At 44.7% G+C, this 12,298-nt stretch overlaps 1 protein-coding gene and 1 pseudogene across 1 annotated transcript in view; one reads left to right on the forward strand and one right to left on the reverse strand.

The window, feature by feature from the left end:
• Positions 1–668: 668 nt before the first annotated feature.
• On the reverse strand, positions 669–1,099 carry LOC129643076 (60S ribosomal protein L26-like; annotated as a pseudogene).
• Positions 1,100–6,245: 5,146 nt separating this feature from the next.
• The window catches only part of GSR (glutathione-disulfide reductase), a 44,715-nt gene continuing 38,662 nt past the window's right edge, over positions 6,246–12,298 (forward strand). Inside the window, exon 1 of the mRNA XM_055567159.1 lies at positions 6,246–6,637. Coding sequence (XP_055423134.1) covers positions 6,341–6,637 — 297 coding nt within the window. The 5' untranslated portion in view covers positions 6,246–6,340. The remainder of the gene's footprint in view (positions 6,638–12,298) is intronic.

Raw genomic sequence — 12,298 nt, forward strand, 5'->3', positions numbered from 1 at the left:
TATTTCTAAAGCTTTTTAATAATCTCCCCCACCCATATTCTTTTAAAATACATTAGCAAAACAAGTAGAGATCAAAAGGGTAATCAGTGCGTATATGATTTCTGTCTAGATATATCTTCTGAGGGAGTGGCCCATTTTCCAACAAAGGAGTCTTGCTCTTTCCCTTGGAAAAATTCCTCTTATTATAAAACTTGCTTTTTGTTAATCTCACATTCAATTATAGTTATTGTTCTCTGTCTCTTCAGTATTTATTCGTTTTCTCAATACGAAACAATGAAATTGTGTAATTGAGTAATCCTTATATTATTTCTTTTCTCATTATTTCTATCCTTCTTATAAATAACTGTAATTATTTTCACATATGCATCATGAGAAATTTATATTTCATTGAGCAACTGGGATGTGCAAGCTTCTTTGTGTACTACTATTTCCTGTACGGACTTCTCAGATTGTTTATTGGAGTACCATTTCTACCTTCCTTCTAACAATAGCTCTTGACCTATTAGCTTAAAAGAAGACAGAGTTGTAATATAAATGTCACTTATGAGTCATGAATACATTTCCTATAAATTACACTTTAGAAAAAAATGCATAGGGAGAGGCTACAATTAAATTTTTTTTCATTTTAACAGTTTTTAATTAAAGCTATAGACAAGATGACTTTATTCCTACATCTTCTTAATTGTTTCTTCCTTATATTTACCCTTTTCCTTTCCTACTTGGCAAGATTTGGGTTTACGTTCAAGGATCTTTTTGCAGGCTTTGTCCAGTTTTAGACAGGTGATAACTACTTGCTGGGGTGAATGCCCACATGGACAGTCATGCCATTAGTCTTCTCCCACTGCACTCGTTCAATGTAAATGATGTATTTCTTCCTGTAAGCCTGAACTATTTTGCCAATTTGCTGCCCTTTGTAATGCCCTCATACAACCTGAACTTCATCATCCTTTTGGATGGGCGTGGATTGAACGTTGTACTTCTGTCTTAGCTCTTTAGAAAGAGGAGAAGACATAAATTTCCTGAGAATGTGGGAAGGTGCATTGAAATACCTTTTTCAATTTTTGCTTCGGTCAGAAGTCACAAAGGGATTGAACTTCATTTTGGCCGATAGTGCTTCAGCGATGGCCACAGAAGGGAAGAGCAATTTTTAAAATGTTTTATTGGGTGCACTGGGTCTTTGTCGCTGTGTGAGGGCTTTCTCTAGTTGTGGTGAGCAGGGGCGGCTCTCTAGTTGCCGTGCTTGCGCTTCTCAATGCGGCGGCTTCTCTTGTTGTAGACCCTGGGGTCTCGGCGCATAGGCTTCAGCAGTTGTGGCACATGGGCTTAGCTGCCCTGAGGCATGTGGGATCTCCCCAGACCAGGGAGCGAACCGGTGTCTACTGCACTGGTGGGCAGATTCTTAACCACTGTACTACCAGGGAAGTATGAGGCTACAAGTTCTTTTAACAAAATAAAAAGCGATATTCAACATTTTCTCCTACAAAAAAAAAAAAAACACTTAAAAAAACTTGGATCTTGTATTCTCACTGAGACAATATCTTTGATGATTTCTTTCCAGTAATGGTTAAGAAAATATGGTTTAGAGTCAGGATCTGAAACCCAGCTCTGCCATTCACCAACTGTGTCATCTTATTCAAGTTAAGGCATTTACTGTCTTTGTGCCTTGGTCTCTATTTCCAAAATGGAGATGATAATATTATTTATTTCTTGGGTTCAGGAGGGGATAACAGAAAGCTCTTACCATCATGCTTAATAAAGCTATTTTAAAAATATATATATATTGAATGATTGATTTGGTTGTGCCAGGCCTGATTTGTGGCATGTGGGATCTTCAATCTTCATTGCAGCTTGTGGGATCTTTAGTTGTGGCATGCAAGATCTAGTTCCCTGACCAGGGATCGAACCCAGGCCCCCTGCATTGGGAGGGTGGAATCTTAGCCATTGGATCACCAGAGAAATCCCTAAGAAAGCTCTTCAGGACAGTGCTTGGTTCAATCCATATTAATCACTGGCAAAATGGCAACCCACTCCAATATTCTTTCCTGGAGAATTCCATGGACAGAGGAAACTGGTGTGCTACAGTCCATGGGGTCACAAAGATTCAGACACAACTGAGTGACTAACTTTCACTTACACTTGATTATTTTGACAAATATTTCACAGTCTTTGTGGAAATCACCTAAAATTGTCTAGTGGTCAAAAGAAAAAATTAATGATGAAATTATTAAAACATGAAATAGATGCTTTCCTCTGCTGTTCCTTACAAATTATGGTAGATTATAATCATGTCATAAGACTGCCACACTTGAATAACTTAGTTGATTTTCATTCTCAGCATCCTGAAACTACCTCTTATTAGCTACATTTACTAAATTTTTTCTTTAACTGACATTTCTTTGCTTGAAGAAGAGAGAGTTTAGGTACAGTCTGAAGTCTTCAAGTGCTGGGGATATGGCTACCTGTTCCTTCCCACCTAAGTCAGAAGTTCAAAAAGGAAAAACATTTACATGAACATAATATATATTTTTAAATATTTTTATTTATTTATTTATTTGCCTGCACTGGGTCCTTAGCTGCATGTAGTATCTTCAATCTTAGTTGCAGCATGTGGGATCTAGTTCCTGGACTAGGGATCAAACCCGGGTCCCCTGCACTGAGAGTATGGCATCTCAGCCATTGGACCACCAGGGAAGTCCTGACCATAAAATATTTTAGATTCAAATAATACATTATGAATCTTTGTTCAGCATATTGCATGGGATTATGTACTTAGGGGATGGAAAGTTTTCTCTATTAAAACCAGCAGAGATGTAGACCTTGACCTCCATTCATCATCTTTATGTTTGCTTTATGGCATCATTGTCCTCCCATATTTCCTGGTTCAAGACTTGTCATCTTTGACTCTTGTGCCCTCTCCCCAATCTGTCAATTTCACTTCCTTAGTTTGTCCAATCTGTTCCTTCCTGTCTGTTCTCAATACTGCCACCTATTAGCTTTGCCTCCTACACTGCCAGTTTCACCATTTCCAATCCATTTCATCTATTTCCAGGGAAAGACACCTCTGAGAAATCTCCAGAGGCTACTGCCTGTGGAATAATGTCTAAACACCTTAGCCTGCTTACTAGCAAGGCTTTCCAGGACTCCTCCACCCGTCTCCCATTGCCCCCTTCAAGCTGCCTATGGTTCAGCCAATCAGCACTGCTCTGCTTACTACTTCCTCTTACTGCTAGCTCACTTCCTCCACTCTAAGTTATTTTCTTTGTTTGACATGCCTGTCTTCTTTCTGTCAGTCTTCCTACTTCACACATGAAGAAATGACTCTCAGAGGGATTAAGTGACTATGATAGTGCCTTTGGGGTTGGGAGGGGGGGAGTTGAGGCGGATATGAAACCAAGTTTCTCTGACTCAGACTCTTTACTCCTAAGTACTTGCAAATATTTCTTAAGAACAAGGATATTCTCTTATTTAGCCACAGTACAATTCTCAAACTCAGGAAACTTAACATCAATGTAGTATTATTGTATATTATACAGTTCAGTTCAGTTCAGTCGCTCAGTCGTGTCCGACTCTTTGCGACCCCGTGAATCTCAGCACGCCAGGCCTCCCTGTCTATCACCAACTCCCGGAGTTCACTCAGACTCACGTCCATCGAGTCAGTGATGCCATCCAGCCATCTCATCCTCTGTCGTCCCCTTCTCCTCCTGTCCCCAATCCCTCCCACCTCCCAGCATCAGAGTCTTTTCCGATGAGTCAACTCTTCGCATGAGGTGGCCAAAGTACTGGAGTTTCAGCTTTAGCATCATTCCTTCCAAAGAAATCCCAGGGCTGATCTCCTTCAGAATGGACTGGTTGGATCTCCTTGCAGTCCAAGGGACTCTCAAGAGTCTTCTCCAACACCACAGTTCAAAAGCATCAATTCTTCGGCACTCAGCCTTCTTCACAGTCCTAACTCTCACATCCATACATGACTACTGGAAAAACCACAGCCTTGACTAGACGGACCTTTGTTGGCAACGTAATGTCTCTGCTTTTGAATATGCTATCTAGGTGGGTCATAACTTTCCTTCCAAGGAGTAAGCGTCTTTTAATTTCATGGCTGCAATCACCATCTGCAGTGATTTTGGAGCCCCAAAATATAAAGTCTGACACTGTTTCCCCATCTATCTGCCATGAAGCGATGGGACCAGATGCCACGATCTTAGTTTTCTGAATGTTGAGCTTTAAGCCAATTTTTTCACTCTCTTTCACTTTCATCAAGAGGCTTTTGAGTTCCTCTTCACTTTCTGCCAGAAGGGTGGTGTCATCTGCATATCTGAGGTTATTGATATTTCTCCTGGCAATCTTGATTCCAGCTTGTGTTTCTTCCAGCCCAGCATTTCTCATGATGTACTCTGCATATAAGTTAAATAAACAGGGTGACAATATACAGCCTTGACGTACTCCGTTTCCTATTTGGAACCAGTCTGTTGTTCCATGTCCAGTTCTAACTGTTGCTTCCTGACCTGTGTACAGATTTCTCAAGAGGCAGATCAGGTGGTCTGGTATTCCCATCTCTTTCAGAATTGTCCACAGTTTATTGTGAGCCACACAGTCAAAGGCTTTGACGTAGTCCATAAAGCAGAAATAGATGTTTTTCTGGAACTCTCTTGCTTTTTCCATGATCCAGCGGATGTTGGCAATTTGATGTCTGGTTCCTCTGCCTTTTCTAAAACCAGCTTGAACATCAGGAAGTTCACGGTTCACGTATTATACAGGCCATATTCAAATTTCACCAATCATCCTTTATAGGAAAATTTCCCCATCCAGAATCTCATCTAGGATCAAACTTGGCCCTTCATTCTCTTAGTTCTTCAATCTTCTTTAACCTGGAATAGTTACTGAGCTTGCTTTGTTTTTAAGACACTTATAGCTTTTAAAGAGTACAGGTCATTTATTTGTATAATTTCCCACCCTGTGGCTTTTTCTGAATAGATTCAGGTGGCTTTCATGAATAGATTCAGGTTATGGATTTTTAGCAGGAATACTACATAAGTGAAGCTGTATTCTTCTTACTGCATTGCATCGCCAGGCACGCAATGAGAGCTGTCCCACCATATTCGCCTTTGACCACTGGAATAGGGTGGTGTGTGGACTACTGTAAAGCCACCAGTTTCCCCTTTGTGCTCAGTAAGCAATCTTTGCGGACATATTCTGACTATGTAAATAACTTTACTCCTCAAACTTTCACCCAATGGTTTAATGTTTAATGACACAGCGATCACTATGATAGTTGTAAAATGATTTTTTTAAAAAACTCAACAGTTTCATCTACATTTACTATATGGCAGTCTAGTGAAAGGAGGAACTTTCCCATTTTTTTCTCTATTCCTTTTTAATCAGGAAAAGAAAACAAAAATAATCCAAACAAAAACTTAAAGAATTGGATACTAGTCTAACTGGAGTGCGTTTGATTCTCCTTCCCCTGGCACATGCGGGGCCTAAACTTCTCTCAGACCGGACCTTTATTCCTCTGCCTACAACGCTCTCAGCCTCGTGAGTGACGGGCGCTGGCCACACAAAGTGGTGTGGCGTTGAGAGCCTCCAGATATTCTAAAATGACACCCCAGTCTCTACAGCCTGGGAGGAAATGCTTTTGTGTGTCCATCTCTACGCTATCTTTATGCCTCAACTTTTGAACACAAAAACATTTGTTCCAAAGCCTCCCAAACTGTGCTTAAAGTATCATCTGGTGGTGGTGATGGGGGCTGGGTGGAGGGTTTAAAATGTAGATTGCTCGGGTCCTGCCCCAAAGCTTCCGATTTAGTAGATCTGGGTTAGGGTCCAGGGATCAGGTGGCCTGCGGATTAAACCTTGAGAAACATCACCCTCAAAATGATTGTGGGCAAGTCTCCTTTCCTGGAGAAGTCGGGCGCCACTGGCAATTCCCAAGGGGCTCGCTCAGAAAAGGCTGGGGGAACAAAAAGGGGCATTCATCCTTCCTCCACCCATCCGACTTCAGAAACCTACATCCGGCTGATGCCACTCGGGTGCGGGGACCCAGGTGCTGGGGAGAACACGTAGGCGGCGAGATCGGGAAAGACATCCCCCTTTGGAGCAGGGAGGGCTGGCTCCCGAGCGCGAGGGGACGCAGAGGGGTCGACACCGCCCCTCGGCGCCGGCCCGCCCCAGGGCAGCCGTGCCCGAGGGCTCCACCCCCACCCCGCCCCGCTCCCAGCGGAGCACCGCGCGGCATCTGAGTGCTTAGTCACGGTGAGGCTGCGCCGGCCCCGGGGCCCGCACGCCCCCCTCCTTCCCGGGGCCCGCCCCCGGCCGCACCCCCAAGGCGCGCACTTCCGCGCGCATGGCCCTGCTGGCCCGGACTCTAATCGCGAGCGCGGGACACTGCTGGCTGCGGGTGGCGCGCGCCTTCCCCAGCTCCGCGCCACCTCCGGCCAGGGCAGCCTGCGCCTTCTCCCGCGCCATGGCATGCAAGCAGGAGCCGCAGCCGCCGTGCCCGCCGCTCAGCGCCGGCGCCGAGATCTCGTACGACTACCTGGTGATCGGCGGCGGCTCGGGCGGGCTGGCCAGCGCGCGCCGGGCGGCGGAGCTGGGCGCCCGGGCGGCCGTAGTGGAGAGACACAAGCTGGGCGGCACATGCGTGAGTATCCCTGGTTCCTGGCGCTTCTCCTCGTGCCTGGGTCCCTGCCGAGCAGCGTTCCGAAGCCCCGCTTTGTGTCCGCTGCTTTCTGCAGGAACAGCCTCCGTTCTTCCCTAGTTCGATCCACTCCCACCCCCACCCCCCGCCCCCCGCCGCCAGCACAGCGCTTTCCGCTTCGCCTAGCCGGTCGGAGTCAGGATCCCAGCGAGTATAGAGGAAGGAAGTATAAAAGGACTTATCCGCGACCCCCGAAGCTAAGCCTGCATCCTTTCTGGCGCAGGTGTCATCCTAACGGTGGCCCGAGGTGATTAAATTTAACAGAACTTTCCTACATCCTCACTCCTCTGGGTGGAAGGGTATTATTGTATTCCATGCTGGATCTCAACACCAGACCCTTGAAACGTAAAACTGCGTGGAGAATAATTGCCGCTCGCCCGCGTCTCTCTGGGGCGGGGGGAGGAAAGATGGAGCGTGTGCAGTTCACTGGGGATCCTGGGGCTCTCCCTTCAGTGTTAAGGGCAGAATGAGTTACAGCAGCGGTTCTCTTGGCTACACATTCAAGTCACCTGAGGAGTTGAAAAAAATTCTGCTTAACCCGGGTGCAACCTCGGCTTTGGCGATGCTGAATTGCAGCCAAGGTTGAGAATCACCGACTGCAGTTTACGTGGATGTAGGATTTACTATTAAATGATTTTACAGATCTTTCGTTGGGGGTGGGGGGTGGAGTGCGGGATTTTAAAACTACCTCTCCTCCAAAGAGGGTTGTAAATCCAGCGATTCAGAAACTATTCATTAAAAAAACAAGTTTAGTTTCCAAGTTTTTGATGAGGGCTTTTCTGTTGCAGGACTTGGGTGAGGTACTTGCTGTTGGTATTATCCCAGGGACTTTGCTGGCGGTCCAGTGGTAACACTGCGATTCCGTTGCAGGCGTCGTGAGCTCGATCCCTGGGTCGGGAATTAAGATCCCGCGTGCCTCGCATGCGGCCAAAAAAAAAAAAAGAAAAGTTGTATCTAAGAGTCCCTTGACTTGGGAATGGGTTCTTGAAGTTCCTTTGGAGAGAGATACTTAAATGACACTACATTGGGAACTCCTTAAAGGCAGAAGCGGGTTTGTATGTTTTCAGCCTCTTATCACTTTAACAAAGTCCCTGCTCAGTAACCGTATGTGAATGAAACTCAAAATTAACAGCTGTGAAAGGTTAAAGGAGACAGGACACTGTCTCCAGTGTCCAGTGCTCTTTTTTGAAGTTCAAAACGGAAGTGGGAACAACGAAAGGAAAAATCCCGGTTTAATGATCAACTTGTACCATGACACCTTAGTCCAGACGGAGCCTCGAAAAAGTCTGACTGCAGAAAGCACATGGAGGGGTGCCAGTAAGAGGCCCCCGGGACAGCCAGTGACATCACTTGATAGCTGCCCATTTTAGTCCCTCTCTGCTTTTCTGTTTTCCTTCTTCGTGAATGTCCTAATCAGCCTGTGGCATCCTTTATCATTGCCTTGATTAATTGGTATTAATCAAGAAGAGGATGCCCCCACTTTAAGATTCCTGTTAGAAATGTAAATAGATGAATTACAAGATCAGCTACTTCCAGTTAAAAAAAAAAATCAACTACTTTGGAGAGCTAGCAAAGGACAGCTTAGGAATTAGCCACTCACCGTTTCCTTGTGAAGAACCTGGCTTTGCATATCTCGGACTTCGCTGGTGGCTCGGACTTCCCTGGTAGCTCGGACTTCCATGGTGGCTCAGACGGTAAAGTGTCTGCTTACAATGCAGGAGACTCAGGTTCAATCCCTGGGTTGGGAAGATCTCCTGGAGAAGGAAATAGCAACTCACTCCAGTATTCTTGCCTGGAAAATCCCACGGACGGAGGAACGTGGTAGGTTATATAGTCCATGGGGTCGCAAAGAGTAGGGGTACGACTGAGTGACTTCACTTTCACTTTCCTTATCTCATTCTGCTGCTACAATTTAGTTTTCAGTAAACACTGATCTCTTGGGGAAAATCCCCCATTTCATATTTTTATGATGTGCCATTTGGGCTTGTATCAAACTGGATTTGGTTTTGAAATGCCAGGAAGGGTGTAGTATGCCTTGACTATCAGAGAAGATAGTAACTAATTGATAAAACGTGAGTTTAGATTTGTCCCAGGATTCTCGACTGAAGCGACTTAGCAGCAGCAGCAGGATGCTCGTTATCTGGGTTATCTGCAGGTGCCATAACAAACTCCTTACATGCAGTGATTTCCAAACAGGTGTAGGGAAAATTGAAGCACATTTCATTTGTTCCTGCCTTCACTTCACTTCTCTTAAGTGCGAAGTATTTGGACTGGAGGCGGTTGAGAGAAAAGGGTAGATACCAAGATTTGTAGGCAAAGGTATCTTCCTTCTAGAAATTTACTGTATGATAGGGGAGCAAAATGTATTGTAGACAGTCAACCCCAGAGTGCGATGGCACCAGAGTAAGGTTCCCTTAGAGTAGTTGAGAAATGATCACGTCTGCTTGGGCACATTGGATAGTTTGGGGATAGAGATAATAATATCTTTGTAAACTTGAACTGGATATATATCATTTTTTGACAGGGTAGGTCAGGGGCTTAGGCACAGAGGCAGGGTGTGTTGTGTAATCAAATTTGACTGGACCAGAGGTGTCTCCAATGAGAAAGAGAAGCTGATGGGCAAGGGGTAGTAAAAATACAGTGTTTCTGGAAGCACAGTTAACTATGGAAGGATTTTGAGCAGGAAAAGGACACTGTAAAAGTGGTTTTATGGTTAAGGTATTAATACTGTTGAGAGATGTCCCTTGGGAAATTGACATAAATGTTTCTTTACTTTTGACTCTACAACCAGTTTTTTCCTTAAATATATAAGTCTAGGGACTTCCCTGGTGGCACAGAGGATGAGACTCCTTCTGCCGGTGCAGGGGACATGGGTTCGATTCCTGGTCCAGAAATCCCACATGCCATGGAGCAAGCAACTTAGCCCGTGCACCACAGCTACTGAGCTGCGTGCTGCAACTACTGGAGCCCTGGCGCCCAGAGCCTGTGCTCTGTAACAAGAGAAGCCACCACAGTGAGAAGGCTGCATGCGCAGCAACAAAGACCCAGAACAGCCAAAAATAATAAATAAATAAAAAATTCTTAAGAGCATAAACTTTAAAAAATATATAGATCTCAAGCTTGGTGGATTTTTAAATTTTTTGCTGTGGGTGAATTCACACAGAAGTTTCAGGTTAGAGCCTTCTAGTGGTGGTGGTAATTTACAGGGAGTGCGATTACGTTTTGTTTTTAATTATTTGCTCGTTTATTAGTATACCAGGTATATAGGTACATTTTTCGATGCTGTGGTCATAGCACCAGACAAAGCAGATAAAAATCCCCATCCTCATGGAGCTTATATTGTGATCAGTTCAGTTCAGTTCAGTCGCTCAGTCGTGTCCGACTCTGAGACCCCATGAATCGCAGCACGCCAGGCCTCCCTGTCCATCACCAACTCCCAGAGTTCACTCAGACTCAATGTCCATCGAGTTGGTGATGCCATCCAGCCATCTCATCCTCTGTCATCCCCTTCTCCTCCTGCCCCCAATCCCTCCCAGCATCAGGGTCTTTTCCAATGAGTCAGCTCTTCGCATGAGGTGGCCAAAGTACTGGAGTTTCAGCTTCAGCATCATTCCCTCCAAAGAAATCCCAGGGCTGATCTTCTTTCATTATATGTAATTTCTAAATTTTCCATGTGGTTTTTAACAAATAAAAAAGTACACATTTTTGTTTTTAGCCTTCCTGCATGAAAACTTAGACTCAAGGATTGATAAAGTTGGAAATGATGTTGGAGCTCTACTAATTCAGTCTTACTATAGTTTTGTTTTTTTTTTTTAATAGGAAGCACTAACAAGCTTGCTGACTCAATTCTTTTTAATGACCATTTGAAAAAACTGTATTACTATCATTTTTATCAAGAATTTTTTTTATTAAAAGTAGGAAGCTTATAATTTTAAGTAAAGGACAGTCATTTATTTATTTATTTGGCCATGCTGTGCGGCTTATGAGATCTTAGTTTCCTGCCCAGGTAACAGTCCCATGCTCCCTGCAGTGGAAATGCGGAACTCTAACCATTAGACTGCCAGGGAAGCCCTGACAGTCCTTTAAATTAAATACTTTTAGCTTTATGAAAATGGGGCATGTGCCTTGTTGCTTTCATTTCATTAAGGATCAGACTCACACAGAACCTTATAGGAATTTAGAAGCATTGTTCTAGCCTGCTACTGCTACTGCTAAGTCACTTCAGTCGTGTCCGACTCTGTGCGACCCCATAGATGGCAGCCCACCAGGCTCCCCCGTCCCTGGGATTCTCCAGGCAAGAACACTGGAGTGGGTTGCCATTTCCTTCTCCAATGCAGGAATTGGAAAGTGAATTGAAAGTGAAGTTGCTCAATCGTGTCTGACTCTTAGCGATCCCATGGCCTGTAGCCCACCAGGCTCCTCCATCCATGGGAGTTTCCAGGCAAGAGTACTGGAGTGGGGTGCCAGGGCCTTCTCCGTGTTCTAGCCTAGGACCCTCATTTTTACCAAGGAGCAAATTGAGTGTCAGCTGAAATGTGGTTGAAAACAAACCAAGCATAAAATAATGTATGGAATTAGCAGCCCAGCCATCAGAAGCTGTGGCTTTGGTGTCATTGTGTGGAGTAATTTATGACTTGATGAACATTTTTAATCTTCTCAGCTACACAGAAGGAAACTTCTTCTGCCTCTTAGGAATCAGTCATCATTTTGTGGCTAAAACTCCACTCTCTCAATGTGGGGATCCTGGGTTCGATCCCAGGTCAGGGAAGTAGGTCCCACCTTCCAAAACTAAGGAGCCCGCATGCCACAACGAAGATCCTGCAACTAAGACCTGGTGCAGCCAAATTAAAAAACAAAGCAAAACAAAAAACGCTTGCTTTGGAATCTGCCAGGTGGGTGTCCACTTCAGAGCTCCTGATGGAGCAGGTCTGGAGTGAAGCCCCGGCAAGTGTATTGTTATGAAGAGCCCGATTCTGATTCTGGTGTACTTGAGCCAGACACAATGCTGCAGGCTTCATGGGAAGCAGGAACTGTGCGAAGACTGAATTCGACCCCATGGAAGCACAAGAACAAATCTAGTGAACCCTGCACAGTTGTTGGGGTCAGATGATAATGAGTTTGGTCCAAGAGTCATTTCCTGCTTTCACAGTTTCATGCTTCCAGAGTAAATGCCTTCCATGGGTGTATATGTGGTGTGACTGCTTGCCACATATACAGTTTTCCTTTTCCTGGATGCTTTTGTCCCTTCTGTGATATAATGGGGTCGGCCCCTTCCAAGGAGACAGGTGTTTTCAGGATGAGTGACCTGTGTTGGTATACTGAGACTTCACTTTTCCTTGATGGAGTTTATCACCTTAAACTGTTACTAACTCAGGTTTGAGACGACTGTGTCCCATACTGTGTTCTGTAGGAAAGGAAAAACGTTTCCTTCACCCTTTTATGTTCAGTAGCTGGGGCCTGCAAATTAAACTTGACAATGTGCAGATTAATGGGAGAAAAGGTTTATTTCACATGCACACATGAGTGTCACAGAAAAGAATTGGGAAAAAAGGAACTCGTAGACCTGGAAGCTTAATACAAATTAACAGAGGGTGACAAATTGTG

This window comes from Bubalus kerabau, chromosome 2, assembly GCF_029407905.1.
Source record: "Bubalus kerabau isolate K-KA32 ecotype Philippines breed swamp buffalo chromosome 2, PCC_UOA_SB_1v2, whole genome shotgun sequence".
Taxonomy (NCBI): domain Eukaryota; kingdom Metazoa; phylum Chordata; class Mammalia; order Artiodactyla; family Bovidae; genus Bubalus; species Bubalus kerabau.